Raw genomic sequence first — 25,676 nt, forward strand, 5'->3', positions numbered from 1 at the left:
TGATAATAAATATTGTAATTACTGAAGACATTTTTAGGTATATTGATAGTACTCTAATTTTGTTAAATGTTCATCTTTTTTTAGATACATGCTAAAAATATTTATAGATGAATGATACTAACATTAGGATTTCCTTTGATGTAATCTAAAATTTTCACAGATAGGTTGGGGGTATTTTATTAAGAAAAAACTCCAAAACTTGAAAATGAGCAAAAGGATAACTGATAATTAAACTTCATTTTAATGTCATGCTGGTAATTATTATAATCTTAAAAGCCCCACTCTGGATTGTCTGATTGCCTAAAAGTATATACCTTTATCTAGCTTACCTTTTACTATTTATTTTACACCTTAGTAAGGATAGCATTTTGGAGGAGGAAATGGCAACCCACTCCAGTGTGCTATGGACCGCGGAGCCTAGTGGAGCCTGGTGGGCTAAAGTTTGTGGGGTCACAAAGAGTCGGATAGGACTGAGTGACTGAGTACACACACAAGGATTCATTTAATCAGTAGAAAACTAATAACAGTGTAACTGATTCTTGTCTGATAGCAAGTAAATTGTCCTGTAACAAAGCAAGCCATTTGTGTCCCACCAAACATTATATCTTTAGTGATTTTGTTCCAACATTCTTTCAGTTCTATGTATACTTAGTCTCTGCTCCTCTGAACCAGCTTAACACTCCAGTTGGTTATCTCCTTATTGAGTTAATGACTTTTTGATATATTTGCTTTGTATTTATTAGAGTTATATTTTTATCTTTTTTTTTAAGTTATTTCTTTAACTGATTTCCAGTTTTATAGTGTCATAGTTTGGAAAGTGTTTGATATGGTTTAAATTTTCTGTGACATTATTTTTTATTTTATTTATTTTTTAATAAATTTATTTATTTTAATTGGAGGCTAATTACTTTACACTGTTGTATGTAGAGTCATATTTTGATCTTTTTGAAAATTTCACTGTGTCAGCATGAGACAAGGTTGGTCATGAGTTGATCATTGCTGAAGAAAGGTGACGGACCTATGGTAAAAACATACTGTTCTCTTCCATCTATACATTAGAAATTAATCTTTTTTTTTTTTTTTTTTCAAAATTCTAAACTTAAAATATAAAAGTAACTAGCTGGTTTCTTGCACACAAATTATTCAAATTCCCTCCAACTCCTGCCTGGAGACACAATTTTGGCAAGAATCATTTACATCTGTAAAGTGTTGAATTCTTAAAGTGAGAAAACAATTTACTTTTGTTTAAAAAATAAACTGAAATGATTCAGAGAACATCATCAAAGTAATTAATTAGTGGTAATGGTAAACTTCACCATTGCCTGTAACAATTGCTTTTGTTTTTGCTAAATTCAAGAAATACTGTGCAATGAATTCAGTGAGAAAATTTACCACATGACCAGAGAATCATTACTGAGATGAAAAGTTAAGAGTTATAAAATCAGGGTAGAAGGCCGGAGACTACAAAGGTCAGAGGCAGTATGCTCAGTGAACTTATTAGAGAAACAAGCAAACTGGAAACTAGACTTGCTTTGTGAATTTAGATGGATTTTTAATGCCACAATATTCTCTGTTAAGTACCAATTACTATTTAAAAACAGACTTACTATTTAGCACTTTTACTTTCCTTTCTGATTGCCCTTCTTAGCTGATTTTCAATTATATTTTGCATAAAAACTGATTTGTCCATTAGTGCAAAACCTATTTTCTACTAAGGGATAATAATGTTTCTACTATAACATTTTCTTCCTATTTAAAAAAAATCAAAATTCAATTTAATCTCTTTTTTGTCTAAAGATATTACACATGTTGATTATGAGAAAAGGGTTGACAGCAATTGCTTCAGCAAAACTTGAAGCAATTTTGTTGCTAAATGTATGTGTGCATTTTTCTTAAGTCTCATCAGATATTCAGAGAGATTGGTGACTTTTTTTTTTAATCTGCACCCCTAAAGTAGCAATGCAAGTGAAATCAGGCATTGATAAACCTGGATTCTCATCTTGGCTCTGCATGACCTCTCGCCAGTTCTAAATCAGCCCTTAAACAACCACTTAGGACATAGTTGTCTCAACAGTCCTATTGGTTTAACCAACTGCTATTTGGGCCAGAGAATCTCGTTTGCGATGTTTTAACTTTAGGACCTGCCATCCCATGTTTCAAACCACAAGGATGTCTACCATAGTCATCAGGCTGAAAAAGAGCTTGCTCTATAGACAACATGGAACATTGAGTTTTTTCTTCTATGATATCTATGCTATGAGCTCCCTTTCTCTATCATACACAAAACACATTTCTTCTCACAGTAAACACATTGAGTCTTTTATTCCACACAGAGTGGCTAAAAATTCTTTGACTGGTTTTAATATTCGCAGCCTAGGCCAGCTCTAGGGTCACAACTCATGGAGGCAAAGGGGCAACACCTGCTTACCTTGGCAAACACTCTTATAGTCAGCACAGCAGTCTTTCCTCTGTAAACAGTCATCTGAACAAGAGCAAAGGCTGGATTCCAATCTGATCTCCCCACAGCGAAATTTATTGCATGTCCATATTTGAGCTGAAGAATTACACAATTCAGTTTTGAGCATTCAACTTCTTTTAAGCATCCAATACCAAAAATATAAACTTTATGCATTTCTTCTTGTATTATCATATAGTCAAAGTCTTAGTTTATCTGCATCCACAAATGAAAATACATAATACAAATAAGGGGCAATCCACCACTTTTCCTCTTTTGGCATGGGTGGCAGAGAGGAATGTAGCTTTATAAGCTGTGGTTCTGGTCTACCTATCAGGTACACCTCTGAGTTTGGAGAAACTGAACACCTGTCCTATTCCCACTCAAGGATAGAAGAACTACCAGCCTTGAGTGACCATTGCCACCCAGGAGCAGCCTTCCCAGCCTGATCTAAGGACCGACATCAAGGAAGAGGCAGTGACAACAGAAGTAACAATAACATGGTCAGGTCTGTAAGAACACAGGCAGCCAGGGTACATTCCAGCTGACAGTGAAAGAATGGTAGATCAGCTCCCCAACGTGCCTCTGGTATTTTTCCAAGATAGGTACTTAATGTGAGATCAGTTTCAGTAAATCTAGAGGAGATTGCTTCCTAAAGGGCCACCTGCCAGGAACTGGTGATTGGCATTAATGTCAGCCCTATGATCAGACAAATGCATTGGCTAGGTGACAGCTGTATGTTTCAGTCATGCAGCGTTCTTCATTCTTCATTATATATTATGTACTTAGAAAGAAAATACTTTTAATAATGAATTAAAGGGAATACAGAGCTTATCCATACTGGGTTATCCTCTACCTCGAGCCCTTTTCAGAATAATGTAAGAAGCTCTACTGTTCTAATCTTCGATATCATTAAACCACTAGACACACCACCACCGCTTTCCTTGACTTCCTAGAAAATTAGATATTGCAAACTAAGCTGTCTTTTCCACCTCAAGAACAATGTTTCTCCCAATTAAAATAAATAAATTAAAAAAAAAGAACAATGTTTCTCAAGGTGTGTTCTATGGAGCACTGGCATCAGAATCACCAAGAATCACCAGCTTTCTATAGGAGTCTTAGGCTCTCTAAGAACCACTAAAAATGAAATTAAATAAGATGACAAGCCATAGGAAAACTTGCCTTTGAAATGTGTATAATTTGACAGTATTTTATCTGCTGGAGACTGTTATTCCTCAACCTCAACTAAACAAAGTGTGAATTCTATCTTTAGAATACTGAAAAAGAGGACAGGGTAATACTAGATCCTGAATACAAGGTGTTATGGGCTGAATTGTGTCCCCTCCCAAAAATGCTGAAGCCTTAACTCTCTTCCCCCATGACTACGAATGTGACCTTATTTAGAAAAGGTTCTTTGCAGACAAATTAAAATGAGGTCATTAGCATGGGTCCCAACCCAGTGTGACTGGTATTCTTCTTGTAACAAGAGGAAATTTAGACATGAACACATGCAGAGGGAAGACTGTGAAGAAACGGGGAGAAGGTCATCTGGAGATAAGGGCAGATTTTTGAGTTTTGCTGCCACAAGCCAAGTAACACCAAGGATAGCCAGCAACTTACCAAAACCTAGAAAGAGGCAAGGAATGGATTCTCCCTCACAATCTTGGAATGAACCAACCCTGCCAACACTTAGAACTTGGACTTCTAGTTTCCAGAATTTCTGTGGCTTAAACCACTCAGTATGTGGGACTTTGTTACGTCAGTCCAAGCAAACTATTAACACACAAGTGTCTGGCAAGTATTTGCATATGCATTAATGATCACACAACCAACATGCTAATAAACTTGCTCTCAGAGTTCGTACTTGATTGCACACAGGTGTCTTCAAAGTCCCAGCAGCAGTCACCTCGGCCTTTACATCCTGCATCACACCGGCAGCCCTCTAGTCCTCTATGTGAAGCATCAAAGCATTTTTTTCTGCAGCTGCCTATAGGGTGAAGGGATAAGGCAATCAGTGCTCAGCAGTTATCCAATGTCTCAAAGTTTGATGGTGAAAGCATAAGAAGTACCCAGCACAGATTAGGACAGAAAAATAGATAAGTTTTATTGCATTACCTAACTCATGAGTGCAAAGTGATAAATAATGAGTAATACATAATAACTGGTTTTTCCCCAGGACTCCAGAGAAGTCCCAGACTCAAAGACACCAGGGGCCATTAGGAGAGGGTAGGAGGGACAAACAGAGGCTAAATGTAGCGAAATTGGTTGAAAGTCTGGACCCCACCTCCCATTTCAGAATAGAAGGCTCATAATTTGGAAGAAAGTGGAAGGAGTTATTTTCTTCACAGAGGCAGCAGACATGGAGGACAGCCACAATGACAAAAAAAAAAAAAAGGATGAACAAGTCTTACTCTTCAATGGAACAGATGGTCACCAGACTTTTGAGTACAGCAAGATAGCATCCAACATGAAGGATCAGGACAAACAAGAGAAAAAGGGAAAACTTTTGAAGAGGAAATAATGCAAGGAGTAGAAGAGTTAATTGTCACCCTGTATATTGTCACCCTGTTTATTTAACTTCTATGCAGAGTACATCATGAGAAACGCTGGACTGGAAGAAGCCCAAGCTGGAATCAAGATTGCCGGGAGAAATATCAATAACCTCAGATATGCAGATGACACCACCCTTATGGCAGAAAGTGAAGAGGAACTAAAAAGCCTCTTGATGAAGGTGAAAGTGGAGAGTGAAAAAGTTGGCTTAAAGCTCAACATTCAGAAAACGAAGATCATGGCATCTGGTCCCATCACTTCATGGCAAATAGACGGGGAAACAGTGGAAACAGTGTCAGACTTTATTTTTCTGGGCTCCAAAATCACTGCAGATGGTGACTGCAGCCATGAAATTAAAAGACGCTTACTGCTTGGAAGGAAAGTTATGACCAACCTAGATAGCATATTCAAAAGCAGAGACATTACTTTGCCAACAAAGGTCAGTCTAGTCAAGGCTATGGTTTTTCCAGTGGTCATGTATGGATGTGAGAGTTGGACTGTGAAGAAGGCTGAGTGCCGAAGAATTGATGCTTTTGAACTGTGGTGTTGGAGAAGACCCTTGAGAGTCCCTTGGACTGCAGGGAGATCCAACCAGTCCATTCTGAAGGAGATCAGCCCTGGGATTTCTTTGGAAGGAATGATGCTAAAGCTGAAACTCCAGTACTTTGGCCACCTCATGCAAAGAGTTGACTCATTGGAAAAGACTCTGATGTTTGGAGGGATTGGGGGCAGGAGGAGAAGGGGACGACAGAGGATGAGATGGCTGGATGGCATCACTGACTCGATGGATGTGAGTCTGAGTGAACTCCGGGAGTTGGTGATGGACAGGGAGGCCTGGTGTGCTGCTATTCATGGGGTCGCAAAGAGTGGGACACGACTGAGCGACTGATCTGATTCTGGTTCTGAGAAGAGTTAAACACACACACACACACACACACACACACAATTGATTGAGATGCTCAGAAAAGATATCACATTCATGAAATAAGAAGAAAACTAATTTTAAAAAGGCAAATCATGTTCAGGGTGCTCTTGGAAAAAAAAAAAAAAAAAACGTGAGAGCAGTAATGAAAAATTCAGTGGCGGGGTGTAGTAGGCAGGATTATGGCTCTCAGGAAGGTTCCTTCCCCTAATCCTCGAGACTATGAATATATCACCTTACATGGTAAAGGGACTTTGCAGATGTAATTGAGGCTACTATTTAGTTGACCCTGAAACAGGGAGGTAGTACTGAAAAGTGAAAACAGAGAAAATAAAAATGATATTGTTAAAGAAATCATAGTAAAATTTCTCAGCATTGAAGAGCAAACATTATTACATCAAAATTGTTCACCAAATTTTCACAGCAAAACTCATACCAAGGAATCAACAGGGTTAGAGAGATCTGGAAAGCTCCCAGAGAAAGAGCAGGAGAAATATATAAAGGATCTTAAGTCAGAATGATATCAGAAAAGCAACACTGGGAGAGGGCATAGGTCAAATGACATATTGCTGCTGCAGCTACTGCTAAGTCGCTTCAGTTGTGTCCGACTCTGTGCGACCCCACAGACGGAAGCCCACCAGGCTCCCCCGTCCCTGGGATTCTCCAAGCAATAACACTGGAGTGGGTTGCCATTTCCTTCTCCAATGCATGAAAGTGAAAAGTGAAAGTGAAGTCGCTCAGTCGTGTCCGACTCTTAGTGACCCCATGGACTGCAGCCTACCAGGCTCCTCCATCCATGGGATTTTCCAGGCAAGAGTACTGGAGTGGGGTGCCATTGCCTTCTCCAATGACATGTTGGATACATGCAATAAGTAGGTAGGTGCATAAGAATAGGTGCATGCATAGCAATTAGATAGCAACAAAGGTTAGTGAGAAAGTAAGGGGAAAATTTTATATACCATTTACATAAAATGTCTTTACATTTTTACATTCATTCTGCTCCTTTGAAACATTTTCTGCACTTGACTTTCAGGACACAGCAATCACCTGGCTTCCCTCCCACATTCCTATCCACTCTTTCCTAGTCTTCTTCCTTCATCTTCCAATCCTTTAAGGCTGGCATACCCTGGTCACATTGCTTTAAATCCCACACATGATGCTGGTATTCACCGTGTTGTATGTGCAGTCAGAACTTCCCTGAATGCCAGCCTTATATATCCAACTACCTTTTGACTTTTCTACTTGAACATCTGGTAGATACGTCAAATTTCACGTATCCAAAACTGAGTTCCTGATTATTCCTCCCAAACCAACTCCTTCTATAGTCTTATCCAATCTCAATTATGGAAATTCCATATCAGGAGTTCATGCTGAAATCCTGAGGTCATTCTTGACTATTCTATTTCTTACTCCATATTCAACCTGTTGAAACAGTATATCTACTACATCAAAAGATCTCCAGATCCAAATACTTCTTCCCAGTTACAATGCTACCACCCTGGTCCAAGACATATGGCTCTTCTATATCATTGCAATAATTTTCTAACTTGTCTCTCTACTTCTAGTATCACTCGGGCATTTATTCAGCAGCATGAGTGATCACATAGAAAAGCAAACAGGGGGTGGTCCTAAGATGGTGGAGGAATAGGACGGGGAGACCACTTTCTCCCCCACAAATTCATCAAAAGAACATTTGAACACTGAGTAAATTCCACAAAACAACTTCTGAATGCCAGTAAAGGACATCAGGCACCCAGAAAAGCAGCCCATTGTCTTCAAAAGGAGGTAGGAAAAAATATAAAAGATAAAAAGAGAGACAAAAGAGGTAAGGACGGAGCTCCGTCCTGGGAAGGGAGTCTTAAAAAAGAGAGAAGTTTCCAAACACCAGGAAACACTCTCACTGCTGAGTCTGTGCCGAGCCTTGGAACCACAGAAGGCAACATAACTGGGAGGAAAATAAATAAATAATTAAAACCCACAGATTATGAGCCCAGCAGTAACTCCCCCAGCTGAAAAGCAGCGCAGATGCCTGTATCCGCCACTAGCAAGCAGGGGCTGGGCAGGGAGGCACGGGCTGCACTACTTAGAGTAAGGACCAGGCCTGAATGCCCCGAGGGCAATCTGAGGGAACTAACTTGGGATAGCAAACCAGACAGTGGGATAACTACCACGTGAAAAGCCCTAACCTAAGACACCACCAGGCCCACTCACAGAACAAAGGACTGACTTAAATCCCATGGGCAGAGGAGCCTGGTAGGCTGCAGTCCATGGGGTCGCTGAGTCGGACACGACTGAGTGACTTCACTTTCACTTTTCACTTTCATGCATTAGAGAAGGAAATGGCAACCCACTCCAGTGTTCTTGCCTGGAGAATCCTAGGGACGGGGGAGCCCAGTGGGCTGCCGTCTATGGGGTCACACAGAGTCAGACACGACTGAAGCAACTTGGAAGCAGCAGCAGAGCTACGTGAAAAGCCCTAACCTAAGACACCGTCAGGCCCACTCACAGAACAAAGGACTGAGCAGAGCTAGCTCGGCCCATCCCCCTGCCTGGTGACAGGCAGGCGAGGGCAGCCAGAGCCAGAAGGGGGCAATCGCAGCCCCAGAGAGGCATTATCTACCAAACTGCAAGCAGGCTTCGTTGCTAACCAAGACTTCCTGGGATTCTTGATGGTCAACATCCGCTGAGAATGTGCGCCAGTTGTACACCCAGAAAACCAAGCAGCAGGGATGGGGGAGGCGATAAGTTGCAGCAACCGCACTCACCAAACACCTGGTCACCTGAGCTGCTTGGACCTGGGAAGGGCACAAAATGCAGACCCAATCAAGTCTGCGCCTCTGGGGACTACCCAAGTACCTGAACATGAGTGGCTTAGACCTGGGAAGTGCATACAACCCAGGGCCGGCCTCGGACGGTTCCAGGCCAAGCAACCTAAAGCCTAAGCAGTGTAGATAGGGAAAGCACACATGCGGTGAGCGGGGGCAAATCCAGTGTGGCTGAGACACTGCGAGCACACACCAGTGTTATTCATTTGCAGCATCCCTCCCTCCCCACAGCACGACTGAACAAGTGAGCCTAAAAAAGTATCCACCACCACTCCCTTGTGTCAGGGCAGAAATTAGACACTGAAGAGACCAGCAAACAGAAGAAGCTAAATCAGAGGGAACCTCCTTGGAAGTGACAGGTGCAATAGATGAAAACCCTGTAGTTAGTACCGACTACATAGGAAGGGGCCTATAGATCTTGAGAAATATAAGCCGGACCAAGGAACTATCTGAAAATGAACTGACCCCACACTGCCCACAACAACACAAGAGAAAGCCCTAGATATATTTTTGCTATTTTTACTATCATTCTTTAATTTTTTCTTTAATTTTTTTAAATTTTAAGTCCTCTATTACTCCTTTAATTTTCAGTTTTATAACTTACTATTACTTTGCAACAACCCACTCCAGTACTCTTGCCTGGAAAATCTCATGGGCAGAGGAGCCTGGTGGGCTGCAGTCCATGGGGTCGCTAAGAGTCGGACACGACTGAGCGACTTCACTTTCACTTTTCACTTTCATGCATTGGAGAAGGAAATGGCAACCCACTCCAGTGTTCTTGCCTGGAGAATCCCAGGGATGGCAGAGCCTGGTGGGCTGCTGTCTATGGGGTTGCACAGAGTCGGACACGACTGAAGCGACTTAGCATTACTTTGCAAAAAAAAAAAAAAAAAGAGAGAGAGAGAGAGACCCTATTTTTTAAAGCAAACTTCATATATATATATATATTTTATAATTCTTGTGACTTTGTTTTCTTTTTTTTCCCTTTAATATTGTATTTTTGAAAATCCAACCTCTACTCTAGATTTTTAAACTTTGCTTTTTGGTATTTGTTATCAATTTTGTACCTTTAAGAACCCAATTGTCAGTACCCATTTTTACTTGGGAGCGAGATTACTGGCTTGACTTCTCTCTCCCGCTTTGGACTCTTCTTTTTCTCCACCAGGTGCCTCTATCTCCTCCCTCCCCCTTCTCTTCTCTACCCAACTCTGTGAATCTCTTTGTGTCTTCCGGACTGTGGAGAACACTTAGGGAACTGATTACTGACTGGATCTGTCTCCTTTTGCCTCCCCCCTTTTATCCTCCTGGCCATCTCGTTCTCCTTCCTTCCTCTTCTCTTCTCTGTGTAACTCCCTGAACACCTCTGAGGGATCCAGACTGTGGAGAGCACATAGGGAAGTGATTGCTGACTAGCTTGCTCACTCCTCTTTTGATTCCACCTCATCTCATCCTGGTCACCTCTATCTCCCTCCTCCCTCTTCTCTTCTCCACGTAACTTTGTGTACCTCTCCTGGTGTCCCTCACTGTGGAGAAACTTTTCATCATTCAGCTCAATTCAGTCACTCAGTCGTATCTGACTCTTTGCAACCCCATGAATCGCAGCACGCCAGGCCTCCCTGTCCATCAACAACTCCCAGAGTTCACTCAAACTCACGTCCATCAAGTTGGTGATGTCATCCAGCCATCTCATCCTCTGTCGTCCCCTTCTCCTCCTGCCCCCAATCCCTCCCAGCATCAGAGTCTTCTCCAATGAGTCAAGTCTTCACATAAGGTGGCCAAAGTACTGGAGTTTCAGCTTTAGCGTCACTCCTTCCAAAGAACACCCAGGACTGATCTCCTTTCGAATGGACTGATTGGATCTCCTTGCAGTCCAAGGGACTCTCAAGAGTCTTCTCCAACACCACAGTTCAAAAGCATTAATTCTTTGGTGCTCAGCTTTCTTCACAGTCCAACTCTCAAATCCATACATGACTACTGGAAAAACCATAGCCTTGACTAGACAGACCTTTGTTGGCAAAGTAATGTCTCTGCTTTTGAATATGCTATCTAGGTTGGTCATAACTTTCCTTCCAAGGAGTAAGCGTCTTTTAATTTCATGGGTGCAATCACCATTAACCTTGATGTTTTATCATTGGTGCTGTATAGATGGAGAAGTCTTGAGACTACTGTAAAAATAAGACTGAAAACCAGAAGCAGGAGGCTTAAGTCCAAATCCTGAGAACATCAGAGAACTCCTAACTCCAGGGAACATTAATAGACAGGAGCTCATCAAATGCCTCCATACCTACACTGAAACCAAGCACCATCCAAGGGCCAACAAGTTCCAGAGCAAGACATACCACACAAATTCTCCAGCAACACAGGAACATAGCCCTGAGCTTCAATATACAGGCTGCCCAAAGTCACTCCAAACCCACTGACATCTCATAACTCACTACTGGACACTTCATTGCACTCCAGAGAGAAGAAACCCAACTCCACCCACCAGAACGCTGACACAAGCTTCCCTAAGCAGGAAAACTTGACAAGCCACCTGTACAACCCCACCCACAATGAGGAAACTCCACAATAAAGAGAACTCCACAAACTGCCATAATACAGAAAGGCCACCCCAAACACAGCAATATAAATAAGATGAAGAGAGAGAGGAATACACAGCAGGTAAAGAAACAGGATAAATGCCCACCAAACCAAACAAAAGAGGAAGAGATAGGGAATCTACCTGATAAAGAATTCCAAATAATGATAGCGAAAATGATCCAAAATTTTAATAACAAAATGGAATCACAGATAAACAGCCTGGAAACAAGGATTGAGAAAATGCAAGAAAGGTTTAACAAGGACCTAGAAGAATAAAAAAGAGTCAATATAATGAATAATGCAATAAATGATATCAAAAACACGGGAGGGAACCAACAGTAGAATAACGGAGGCAGAAGATAGGATTAGTGAGGTAGAAGATAGAATGGTAGAAATAAATGAATCAGAGAGGAAAAAACAAAAACAAATTAAAAGAAATAAGGACAATCTCAGAGACCTCTGGGACAATGTGAAACGCCCCAACATTTGAATCATATGAGTCTCAGAAGAAGAAGACAAAAAGAAATACCATGAGAAAATATTTGAGGAGATAATAGTTGAAAACTTCCCTAAAATGGGGAAGGAAATAATCACCCAAGTCCAAGAAACCCAGAGAGTCCCAAACAGGATAAACCCAAGGTGAAACACCCCAAGACACATATTAATCAATTAACAAAGAACAAATATTAAAAGTGGCAAGGGAAAAACAACAAATAACACACAAGGGGATTCCCATAAGGATAACAGCTGATCTTTTAATAGAAACTCTTCAGGCCAGGAGGGAATGGCAGGACATACTTAAAGTGATGAAAGAAAATAACCTACAGCCCAGATTACTGTACCCAGCAAGGATCTCATTCAAATATGAAGGAGAAATCAAAAGCTTTACAGACAAACAAAAGCTGAGAGAATTCAGCACCACCAAACTAGCTCTCCAACAAATGCTAAAGGATCTTCTCTAGACAGGAAACACAAAAACGGTGTATAAATTCGAACCCAAAACAACAAAGAAAATGGCAGCGGGATCATACTTATCAGTAATTACCTTAAACGTAAATGGGTTGAATGCCCCAACCAAAAGACAAAGACTGACTGAATGGATACAAAAATAAGACCCCTATATATGTTGTCTACAAGAGACCTACCTCAAAACAAGTGACACATACAGACTGAAAGTCAAGGGCTGGAAAAAGATATTCCACGCAAATAGAGACCAAAAGAAAGCAGGAGTAGCAATACTCATATCAGATAAAATAGACTAAAACAAAGGCTGTGAAAAGATACAAAGAAGGACACTACATAATGATCAAAGGATCAATCCAAGAAGAAGATATAACTATTACAAATATATATGCACCCAGCATAGGAGCACCGCAATATGTAAGACAAATGCTAACAAGTATGAAAGGGGAAATTAACAATAACACAATAATAGTGGGAGACTTTAATGCCCCAGTCACACCTATGGATAGATCAACTAAACAGAAAATTAACAAGGAAACACAAACTTTAAATGATACAATAGACCAGTTAGACCTAATTGATATCTGTAGGACATTTCACCCCAAAACAATGAATTTCATCTTTTTCTCAAGCACACACAGAACCTTCTCCAGGATAGATCACATCCTAGGCCATAAATCTAGCCTTGGTAAATTCAAAAAAATTGAAATCATTCCAAGCATCTTTTCTGACCACAATGCAGTAAGATTAGATCTCAATTACAGGAGAAAAACTATTAAAAATCCCAACATATGGAGGCTGAACAACAGGCTGCTGAATAACCAACAAATCACAGAAGAAATCAAAAAAGAAATCAAAATTTGCATAGAAATGAATGAAAATGAAAAGACAACAACCCAAAACCTGTGGGACACTGTAAAAGCAGTGCTAAGGGGAAGGTTCATAGCAATACAGGCACACCTCAAGAAACAAGAAAAAAAGTCAAATAAATAACCTAACTCTACACCTAAAGCAACTAGAAAAGGAAGAAATGAAGACCCTAGGGTTAGTAGAAGGAAAGAAATCTTAAAAATTAGGGCAGAAATAAATGCAAAAGAAACAAAAAAACTATAGCAAAAATCAACAAAGCCAAAAGCTGGTTCTTTAAGAGGATAAATAAAGTTGACAAACCACTAACCAGACTCATCAAGAAACAAAAGGAGAAAAATCAAATCAATAAAATTAGAAATGAAAATGGAGAGATCACAACAGACAACACAGAAATACAAAGGATCATAATAGACTACTATCAGCAATTATATGTCAATAAAATGGACAACTTGGAAGAAATGGACAAATTCTTAGAAAAGTACAACTTTCCAAAACTGAACCAGGAAGAAATAGAAAATCTTAACAGACCTATCACAAGCACAGAAATTGAAACTGTAATCAGAAATCTTCCAGCAAACAAAAGCCCAGGTCCAGACAGCTTCACGGCTGAATTCTACCAAAAATTTAGAGAAGAGCTAACACCTATCCTACTCAAACTCTTCCAGAAAATTGCAGAGGAAGGTAAACTTCCAAACTCATTCTATGAGGCCACCATCACCCTAATACCAAAACCTGACAAAGATCCCACAAAAAAAGAAAACTACAGACCAATATCACTGATGAACATAGATGCAAAAATCCTTAACAAAATTCTAGCAATCAGAATCCAACAACACATTAAAAAGATCATACATCATGACCAAGTGGGCTTTATCCCAGGGATGCAAGGATTCTTCAATATTCACAAATAAATGTAATACACCACATTAACAAATTGAAAAATAAAAGCCATATGATTATCTCAATAGATGCAGAGAAAGCCTTTGAAAAAATTCAACATCCATTTATGATAAAAACTCTCCAGAAAGCAGGAATAGAAGGAATATACCTCAACACAATAAAAGCTTTATGTGACAAACCCACAGCACATATTGTCCTCAATGGTGAAAAATTGAAAGCGTTTCCTCTAAAGTCAGGAACAAGACAAGGGTGCCCACTTTCACCAATACTATTCAACATAGGTTTGGAAGTTTTGGCCACAGTAATAGGAGAAGAAAAAGAAATAAAAGGAATCCAAATTGGAAAAGAAGAAATAAAACTCTCACTATTTGCAGATGACATGATCCTCTACATAGAAAACCCTAAAGACTCCACCAGAAAATTACTAGAGCTAATCAATGATTATAGTAAAGTTGCAGTATATAAAATCAACACACAGAAATCCCTTGCATTCCTATACACTAATAATGAGAAAATAGAAAGAGAAATTAAGGGGAAATTTTCATTTACCATTGCAATGAAAAGAATAAAATACTTAGGAATATATCTACCTAAAGAAACTAAAGACCTATATATAGAAAACTATAAAACACTGGTGAAAGAAATCAAAGAGGACACTAATAGATGGGGAAATATACCATGTTCATGGATTGGAAGAATCAGTATAATGAAAATGAGTATACTACCCAAAGCAATCTATAGATTCAATGCAATCCCTATCAAGCTACCAATGGTATTTTTCACAGAGCTAGAACAAATAATTTCACAATTTGTATGGAAATACAAAAAACTTTGAATAGCCAAAGCAATCTTGAGAAAGAAGAATGGAACTGGAGGAATCAACCTGCCTGATTTCAGGCTCTACTAAAAAGCCACAGTCATCAAGACAGTATAGTACTGGCACAAAGACAGAAATATAGATTAATGGAACAAAATAGAAAGCCCAGAGATAAACCCACACACCTATGGACACCTTATCTTTGACAAAGGAAGCAAGAATATACAATAGAGAAAAGACAATCTCTTTAACAAGTGGTGCTGGGAAAATGGTCAACCACTTGTAAAAGAATGAAACTAGAGCACTTTCTAACATCATACACAAAAATAAACTCAAAATGGATTATAGATCTAAACATAAGACCAGAAACTATAGAACTCCTAGAGGAGAACATAGGCAAAACACTCTCCAACATACATCACAGCAGGATCCTCTATGACCCACCTCCCAGAATATTGAAAATAAAAGCAAAAATAAACAAATGGGACCTAATTAAAATTAAAAGCTTCTGCACAACAAAGGAAACTATACCAAGGTGAAAAGACAGCCTTCTGAATGGGAGGAAAAAATAGCAAATGAAGCAACTGTCAAACAACTAATCTCAAAAATATACAAGCAACTCCTGCAGCTCAATTCCAGAAAAATAAACGACCCAATCAAAAAATGGGCCAAAGAACTAAATAGACATTTCTCCAAAGAAGACATACAGATGGCTAAAAAAACACATGAAAAGATGCTCAACATCACTCATTATCAGAGAAATGCAAATCAAAATCACAATGAGGTACCATTTCACACCAGCCAGAATGGCTGCGATCCAAAAGTCTACAAGCAATAAATGCTGGAGAGGGTGTGGAGAAAAGGGAACCCTCCTACACTGTTGGTGGGAATGCAAACTAGCACAGCCACTATGGAGAACAGTGTGGAGTTTCCTTAAAAAACTGGAAATAGAACTGCCATACGACCCAGAAATCCCACTGCTGGGCATACACACCGAGGAAACCAGAATTGAAAGAGACACGTGTACCCCAATGTTCATCGCAGCACTGTTTATAATAGCCAGGACATGGAGGCAACCTAGATGTCCATCAGCAGACGAATGGATAAGAAAGCTGAGGTACATATACACAATTATTACTCTGCCATTAAAAATACATTTGAATCAGTTCTAATGAAGTGGATGAAACTGGACCCTATTATACAGAGTGAAGTAAGCCAGAAAGAAAAACACCAATACAGTATACTAACACATATATATGGAATTTAGAAAGATGGTAACAATAACCCTGTATGCGAGACAGCAAAAGAGATATAGATGTATAGAACAGTCTTTTGGACTCTGTGGGAGAGGGCGAGGGTGGGATGATTTGGGAGAATGGCATTGACACATGCATAACATCATATGTGAAATGAAAATAAATAAATAAATAATAATAATTTTAAAAATGCAAGCCTTTTAAAACTAAAAAAAAAGAAAAGAAAAGCAAACAACAGCATGTCATTCCTTTACTCAAAACCACCAATCAATCCCCATCACACTCAATGAAAGCTGAAGCCCATATTTTGACTTACCAACCCCTCTATGATCTGACTCTTCTTTGGTTGATCTCATTTTATGACTACCCTCCCTCTGGTCCTCTTAGTTCTAGCTCACTGATCTCTTGTTATTCTTTAAATAGAACATGCCAGGCAAGAATAGCACTTGCTATTTTCTCTTGCCTAAAACGTTCTTTGTCAAAATATCCTTGTTTCTTCTCCACTTCCTTTAGCTCTTTACTCAAAAGTTATTATATACTTCTTACCTGCCCTGACTCTATATTTCATGTTCCCCTTTTCAGTTTTATTTATTCCTTAGCACTTTCTCTATCATAGTATATATAATATATATTGCATATTTTTTTCCTGTCTGTATTCCATGCTAGAATGTAAATTCTTTGAAGGATTTTAGTCTGTTTCTTGTATCACTATATTCCCAGTAATTATAATAGCACTGAGTACAGAGTCAGTGCTTATTTGTTGAAAACAAGTAAAAAAAGGATGTGCACAAAAGATAAAATTGTCATTCAAACTAGAAAAACTAGTTTAAAAACTCGCAATTGGAAAAAATACTGCCTACGAAAAGTAGGTCAATTAGAGCCGAGGACGGTGAAAATGATCTAGAGTTGGGGATTATGAAACAAGAGTTGTGGTGTAAGAATGAGGGGGTGACTATGTTAAGGATGCTGGAAAAGAGGGATCAGTGTTAAACGCCAATCCCCTGGGCAAGAGAGTGAGGGGAAGGATGACATGTAAGCCCTGAGGGACCGAGATGAAAGGAAGAGAATGAGGAACAATGACTCTGGGGAGCCTGTCAATAGCTGTAAAGAAGGGATGGAAAGAGCTGGATTAATTGGAGATTTTGTTCAGAGATTACTATTGACTTTTGCAATTAAGTTATGTGATTTGTGGGAGTAAATAACCAGGAATTGACACCCACTTGTATGCACTAACATCAGAAGCACCAAAATGGCCTGCCAACATTTGCTAGATCTAGGACCGGTACTGCAGCTCAGAAACACAGCAACAAAATGACCAGAAAAGATAGGCATTTTCCAGTCAATGCCCATCTCTCAGTTCCACTGTATTCCCATGTGACACTAGGGGAACTGCGTGTCTGTAAATTAACTGAAAACATATTGGAAAATTGCCAGTTAACATCACCAAGGGTCTCCCAATCAAGAAGCAATAAGACTTTCTCCATTGGAATCAAATTAGAAGCTGATCAACCAAATTAAAAAAGGAGAATAAATTATCTAACATTTGACCTCATACTGAGATAGTCATTTCCTAGGCAGGTTGATAAAAAGTCTAGGGGTCCCCAAGGATAGAGGGGTCTGGAGTGCTCAAGGAGGAAGAAAGGACAAACTTCTTTCCCCTCTACATTCCTCAGGATTATATAACAATAATGTATCCTGCTTGAGGACAGTCTCTGGAAAAAACCTTCTGACTAATCTTATTATCTTAAAATGTAAATTATGGGAGTAGGTCTAGTGAGGTCTTAACAACCTCCAGAGATTCTTTTGATTCACTGTAATAACTAATTAGAGATTAGTTATAATATAGAGATTAGTTATAATATAATTCCATTGCTACCACTAGCAAGGGGGTACTCTTTCTGCCCTCTTCTGATGCCTATGTCAGAAGCTTTCTCTATCTCCTTTATACTTTTTTTTTTTAAGAAATAAAAATTTAATCTGCCACATGTATACATGTGTTCCCATCCTGAACCCTCCTCCCTCTTCCCTCCCCATACCATCCTTCTGGGTCGTCCCAGTGCACCGGCCCCAAGCATCCAGTTTTTATACTTTAATAAAACTTTATTGAACAAAGCTCTGAGCAATCAAGCCTCATCTCTGGCCCAGGATTGAATTCTCTTCCAGAGGCCAAGAATCCCGACGTCTTTTCGTGTGTCAGCAACAACCTTTCAATACTTTCCCTGAATAAAAGTGTCTAAACAATACATAGCAAGACTATAGTAAATGCACATAAAGTGCATTTATAGAGTCACTTATAAATGGTTTATTTACTTTTACATACTAATAGGATATGGCAAAAGACATGTGAGGTGTTTTGATATTTTGAGCCACGAATCTCCTATTTTTTCTTTGCTTCTTATGACAACAACAACAATAATAATAATGATAATTGTGAATCTCTTACTGTGCACTCTATTTCAGGAACGTAACGAGATTTCAAAGATAGGGTAATATTAACGTGATGTCAAGTACAATTGTGGTGGCTAGAGGTCCTGGGAGTGAAGCAACTAAGACGTTCAAGGCCGAGTTTATCATCTGGTATTACTGATAGAGTAGGAGTAGGGGGAGAAGGAACCTTTGATCCAGTTACCAAAGTCCTCTAGAAAGGTGATGAAAAGTAAGTGGGGAAAAACTGGAATGAAATGAACCTCAAAGAAGAAGGGAGATGAGGTCAAAGGGAAAAGTCCAGAAGTGGCAATGGATAGTGCTAACCACAGAAAAATGGGGTGTGGGAGAGAGAGGAGCCTAGCAGGGGGAGAGCTATATGCAGGAGAGAGGAGGCAAGTCCAAGTTCTAACAGTGAAGGTGAGGAGAAAGAAGAAGGAAAAAAATATTCTGAGGAAATGCTGAGGAGTGTACCTTGCTCTTCTGGTTGTCTGAGTCCAGCCACCAGGCCTAATGCAAGTGACACAGCCACCAACAAAATGAGAAGAACCTGTTATAAAATTTTAAAAAATGTGACCTTTACAATTTCATTAAAATATACAAAAAACCAGATACCCCGTCTCCCCCAGTGATTGTTATAGGAGCACAGTGTGCTAGCTTTTCATGATACCAGAATTTTAAAATACCATTGATTACAGATTTTAAATTAAAATACGTTAGTCCCAGTTGGTTTAACCCCAAACTGAGTTAAAGTCAAAACAAAACCAAGGGGGCCAATTATCTTTACACATTTTCCTTTCTTAGCTAGATACATGTTTGGAGATCATTTATTTAAATGATTCATTTATTTTAGTCACTCAGTCCTGTCCAACTCTTTGCAGTCCCATGGACTGTAGCCTGCCAGGCTCCTCTTTCCAAGGAATTCTACAAGCAAGAATACTGGAGTAGGTTGCCATTCCCTTCTCCAGAGGATTTTCCCAACTGAGGGATCAAACCCTGGTCTCCTGCATTGTGTGTAGATTCTTTACCTTCTGAGCCACAAAGGAAGCCTTATTTATTTAAAAGTATCCCAAAACTCTGAAATCATGAACTACTTCATTTCCAGGAAACAGGGTTTCTGATTGTGAGAAAATAGTGAAGATATTTCAGTTCAGTTCAGTCGCTCAGTCGGGTCCAACTCTTTGCAACCCCATGAACTGCAGCATGCCAGGCCTCCCTGTCCATCACCAACTCCCAGAGTCCACCCAAATCCATGTCCATTGAGTCAGTGATGCCATCCAACCATCTTATCCTCTGTCATCCCCTTCTCCTCCTGCCCTCAATCTCTCCCAGGATCAGGGTATTTTCCAATGAGTCAGCTCTTCGCATCAGGTGGCCACAGTATTGGAGTTTCAGCTTCAACATCAGTCCTTCCAAAGAACATCCAAGACTGATCTCCTTTAGGATGGACTGATTGGGTCTCCTTGCAGTCCAAGAGACTCCCAGGAGTCTTCTCCAACACCACAGTTCAAAAACATCAATTCTTCGGCACTCAACTTTCTTTATAGTCCAAATCTCACATCCATACATGACCACTGGAAAAGCCATAGCCTTGACTAGACAGACCTTTGTTGACAAAGTAATGTCTCTGCTTTTGAATATGCTGTCTAGATTGGTCATAACTTTCCTTCCAAGGAGTAAGCATCTTTTAATTTCATGGCCGCAGTCACCATATGCAGTGATTTTGGAGCCCAGAAAAATAAAGTCAGCTACTGTTTCCCATTTCCCCATCTGTTTCCCATGAAGTGAGGCATTGGGGGCAGGAGGAGAAAGGGACAACAGAGGATGAGATGGCTGGATGGCATCACCCACTTGATGGACGTGAATTTGAGTGAACTCCAGGAGTTGGTGATGGACAGGGAGGCCTGGTGTGCTGCAATTTATGGGGTCGCAAAGAGTCGGACACGACTGAGCGACTGAACTGAACTGAACTGAACTGATGGGACTGGATGCCACGATCTTAGTTTTCTGAACGTTGAGCTTTAAACCAACTTTTTCACTCTCCCCTGAAGATATTTAACATATAAAAATATAATCTCCAAACAATTAACTACCAAGTTACCTGCTTTGATCTACATAGCAAACAAATGTTTTAGGGTAATCTGGAAATCATTGACTAATGACTGTGTATATAATCATTATCACCATATCACCATGCTGACAAAGCTCTTCAGTGTAATGGACTTCATATTACGACTGAAATTAAACTGATATAAATTAAAGAGAATTCTTTTCATTGACCTCTTTCCCCATCAAGTCCAATGATAAGTATCCTGGATGATAGAGCTTGAACACACTGTTTACTTAAGTAATTAATTAGGTACACAGATTACTTATGTCAACTACAAAATGGCATCCCTGGTGGCTCAGACAATGAAGAATCTGCTTTTTGGGGAAGATGCCCCTGGAGAAGGAAATAGCAGCCCACTCCAGCGTTCTTGCCTGGAGAATTTCATGGACAGAGGAGCCTGATGGACTACAGTCCACAGGAATCACAAAGACTGAGCAACTAACACTTACACTTTCACAAACTGGCACTTGCCAAGAGCATTGCCAGTGACTGAACGACAAGGGCATGTGCCATCTGACTCTGTGGGAGGGTGAACCCTGTGCTGCTGCAGCTGTTGATCTTTAACACCCCCTGAGGGAGTTCAGGGCGGAGTGAGGCACTCCGTGCTCCAGGGAATCTGGTGGAACAGGTCTTTAGATAGCTAGATATTTTCAGAAACTGATTTCACAATTCCAAACCCTGCATCTCTTCATATTTAGAAAAACACTAAATCTCTTCATGATGAGATGAGTTCCTTATGACTAATAGAAAATCTTTTGTAAAATGAGTGCTTAATAGCACTGAACTTCTCCTTCCATTCATGAAGGTGAAAGAGGAGAGTGAAAAAGCTGGCTTAAACTCAACATTCAAAAAACTAGGATCATGACATCTGGCCCCATCACTTCATGGCAAATAGATGGGGGAAAAGTGGAAACTGTGAGAGATTTTATTTTCTTGGGCTCCAAAATCACTGCAGATGGTGACTGCAGCCATGAAATTAAAGGACATTTGCTCCTTAGAAGAAAAGCTATGACAAACCTAGACAGCATATTAAAAAGCAGAGACATTACATTGCTGACAAAAGTCCACACAGTCAAAGCTATGCTTTTTCCAGTAGTCATACTGCTTGGAAGAAAAGCTGTGATAAACCTAGCATATTAAAAAGCAGAGACATCACTTTGCTGACAAAGGTCCATAAGTCAAAGCTATGCTTTTTCCAGTAGTCATGTATGGATGTGAGAGTTGGACCATAAAGAAGGCTGAGTGCTCAAAAACTGATGCTTTCAAACAGTGATGCTGGAGAAGACTCTTGAAGAATCCCTTGGACAGCAAAGAACTCAAACCAGTCAATCCTTAAGGAAATCAGCCCTGAATAGTCATTGGAAGGACTGATGCTGAAGCTGAAGCTCCAATACCTTGGCCATCTGATGCAAAGCGCAGACTCATTGGAAAAGACCCTGATGCTGGAAAAGATTGAGGACAGGAGAAGGGGGCAACAGAAGATGAGATGGTGGATGGTATCACCAAGTCAAACTCAGACATGAGTTTGAGAAAACCCAGAGAGATGAAGAAGAACAGGAAAGCCTGGCGTGCTGCAGTACATGGGGTAGCAAAGAGTTAGACTTGACAGAGCGACTGAATAACAACAACCCCCTTCACCAAAATCATTTATATTGACTTTCCCCCACTGCCTCTTTTGGAGCTATCTCTCAGAGCTATCTGAGGTTCTTTCTACTGGGCTGCAGCCCTCATTTTGTACCAAATAAAACTTACCTTGCAACTTTCAAGTTGTGTGTTTTTTTAGGAAAAAAAATTAGGAAAATATTTTATAATGCCAATGAAATTTGTTATTTTTTTTAAATCGCTTTAATGAAAGAAAAAAGCCAGTATCAAAATTTGCTTTCGATAATAAAGACCCTACATAAGGTATAGATTTGTTTGTTTGTTTGCCTTCTGGAAATCAACTAAAAATGAACACATCTAACTTTTAAAATGGAAGTGAATTCAAGGATGGTGAAACGTGTTAAATACTATGAAAACAATTCTCATATGAAGTTTCAAAGTTAGCCCAAGGTCAGTGACCTCCAACAGGTGTTCATTCAGTAGAGAAGATGAAGCAGAAAAGTGAACATGAACAGTTATTAAATAACACCATTAGCACTTCTCCCCTTATTTTCATTCTCAAAAGCCACAGATTTAGATTAAGCCTAAAAATGTTACAAAGCTAAAATGCACTGGGAAACTTTCCTATGATGAACCTCGCTAGTCAGAGTCAGCTACATTTCAGTTTACACCTTATTTTTGGTTCTTTTACCATTCAAACTTGCTAGAAAAATAAGTAACATCTAGCTGTCTTTTGTTGTTACTATAAGACTATCAGTCATGTCTGACTGTTTGTGACCCCATGGACTGTAGCCTGCCAGGCTCCTTTGTCAATGAGATTCTCCAGGCAAAAATACTGGAATGGGTTGCCATTTCCTCTTCTAGGGGATCTTCTCGACCCAGGGATCGAACCCAAGTCTCCTGTATCTCCTGTACTGGCAGGTGAATTCTTTACCACTGAGCCACCTGGGAAGCCTCAAGGGTAAGAAGGTTCATTTTCAATCTTGTATAATCATGACTCTATGTAACTCTGAATAAGTTTCTTGATATTAAGGTACAAATATATCTTAAACTATCTTATGCTATCTACAAATTGTAGAGGGGAGTACTCTGAACTCCAAAAATTACCGAGAAACCAACATTTGATTTTAGCTTGACTGAATAAAGAATGCTAGAAATACAGATCGGAAAAGGCAATGGCACCCCACTCCAGTATTCTTGCCTGGAAAATCCCATGAACAGAGGAGCCTGGTAGGCTGCAGTCCATGGGGTCGCTAGGAGTCAGACACGACTGAGCAACTTTACTTTCACTTTTCACTTTTATGCACTGGAGAAGGAAATGGCAACCCACTCCAGTGTTCTTGCCTGGAGAATCCCAGGGACGGGGAAGCCTGGTGGGCTTCCGTCTATGAGGTCGCACAGAGTCGAACACGACTGAAGTGACACAGCAGCAGCAGCAGCAGAAACACAGATACATTTAAAATTTCTTAATACAACTTTTACTAAAATCTAGAAATAGTAGGGCTGGAACTATGATTTTAAAATATTGAGCTTCTATTTATGTGTACTGATAAACCATTAAAAGTATACAAAGTAGGGAAATATATGATGAACAAGATTTGCTCTCAAGGAATTGATAATTCCCTGAATTTATAAGATAGGATAAGTATGATAAATGGCATAAGAGCTAAAAGTTCCCAGAATAACAAATGTCAAAATTCCCAGAAAAAAAAAATGGAATATCTTGAGAGTTCCCTTAGTTATAGTTATTGAGTTCAATACTTACACACATTGTTTCACTTACACCTCCAAACAATGTTTGCATGAAAGAGAGAATGGTGATGGCATTAAGTAAAGTTGGGAATCTAGGAGAAAACTGCAGCGGGATAGTTGTGAGAAAATCATGCAAATGATTTTGATTATAAGGTAGATGCTGGAGGAAGGGCAAGCAGGCACTTTCTAATTTAGGACTGAAACTCAGTCAGAGGTGAGAACTAGCGGCTTATGCGGAATTCTTGGTGGAGAATACACTCTTAAACCCATGAATAAGGTTAGAGTCCTTAAAGAAAAGATCTTCACACGGTGTTTGGTGAAATGCCCAAAGAGAAGAAAGATAAATAAACAAATAATTCAGATAAGGAGAAATGTGATAAAAACAGGAATTTCAATGTCATCATGAAAGCAAGGGGAGAGAATTCAAAGTGAGAAATTACTCCACAGTATCTGTGTACTGTTGTTATGGAGACTTAGCAGGGAGAAGGACAGGGGAGAAGGATTGACTTTTGAGGAAGCAACTTCAGTGCAGTAAAAAAAAAAAAAAAAACCCAAACCTAGAGAATAAAAAACGGTTGGCTGGTGAGAAAACTGAGGCAATAAAGAGAGTCGGAAGTTTGATGGTAAAAGGAAAAGAAAATGTAATAAAATCAAGGAATGTTTTTGTTTTAGGCCAGGGAAGATCTTACGGAACAAAAGAACAAGGAAGAGAAAACAGGCAAAAGAGTCCATCCCTAGGAGTGAAGTTAAATGGCACAAAATCAAGAATCGAAAAAAGGAGACACTGATTTTAATTCCTCACCCTCTGGTCTTAACATACTGATGCACAAAGGTGACTTGGGAGATAATTATAATTATAATCATGGTAAAATCAGTGCTGCTAAGTATTTTGCCAGAGATCCCAGTTTTTTAGATTGACCAAATATTAATTTGTTGCTATGCAAATTTCTTATTTGCAAAATGTGATTTAAGTCCTTCACTTTGCTTTAGAGTTGTCGTCAGGGATAAAACTGAACACAGTTACTTAAAACTTCATATTTAAATAGCAACACAAACTAATACAATCCTAGAGTCATACCCCTACCTTTTGCCACAAACTACGAAGGTGAAAATGTTAAAATGTACTTACAATACAAATTATTTTGTACTTCTTAACAGTTTTTCTCTTAACAGGTTCTTCCGTTGATAAATTCAGTGTAGATTGCATTGTTCTGTTAGCTAGATAAACCTGTTCTACCGGAAGACAGTAGACTGATTTCCTTTTTCTAGTCTGGCAAAGAGAAACTGCATGAATTACATCACTGTGACTGGCTTTTAAATGTTTGGAAAGAGCATAGCTCTTTAATGATTGGATAGTTAAGACAGGAAAAAAAGCTGTAATAACAATAGTGTCATGAGAGGAAAGTTCATTTCCTGTACACTGTAGACAACTGTTCTTTTTGTCCTTTGAAAAAATCTAATTCAGGGTCTTGTACATTTCTTTTCATGGACCACAATGAACCACCAGGTCTTTAGAAATTCAGAAATGCACAGAACCATAATTGAATATCTTTGGCAAATGGTACTCTGTACTGGGTAAACTTAGAATTGCCCAAAGTAGCTCTTTAATTTTAATTTTTAAATTATGAAGCCTAGGCTCCACATTGATTG

At 39.5% G+C, this 25,676-nt stretch overlaps 1 protein-coding gene across 2 annotated transcripts in view; it reads right to left on the bottom strand.

The window, feature by feature from the left end:
- The window catches only part of ENPP3 (ectonucleotide pyrophosphatase/phosphodiesterase 3), a 109,237-nt gene extending 83,938 nt beyond the window's left edge, over positions 1 to 25,299 (bottom strand). The window contains exons 1-4 of one of the 2 annotated variants that reach the window (XM_025294526.3): positions 25,156 to 25,299; positions 19,037 to 19,112; positions 4,320 to 4,442; positions 2,429 to 2,554 (exon numbers count right to left, since the gene is read on the bottom strand). In XM_025294526.3, the coding sequence (XP_025150311.2) occupies positions 2,429 to 2,554; positions 4,320 to 4,442; positions 19,037 to 19,112; positions 25,156 to 25,233 (403 nt within the window). In that variant the 5' untranslated portion in view covers positions 25,234 to 25,299. Of the gene's footprint in view, positions 1 to 2,428; positions 2,559 to 4,319; positions 4,443 to 19,036; positions 19,113 to 25,155 lie in introns of those variants that run through there. The other variant, XM_025294527.3, reaches the window with a different exon arrangement.
- Positions 25,300 to 25,676: the final 377 nt, after the last annotated feature.

The sequence above is a fragment of the Bubalus bubalis genome, chromosome 10, assembly GCF_019923935.1.
Source record: "Bubalus bubalis isolate 160015118507 breed Murrah chromosome 10, NDDB_SH_1, whole genome shotgun sequence".
Lineage (NCBI taxonomy): Eukaryota > Metazoa > Chordata > Mammalia > Artiodactyla > Bovidae > Bubalus > Bubalus bubalis.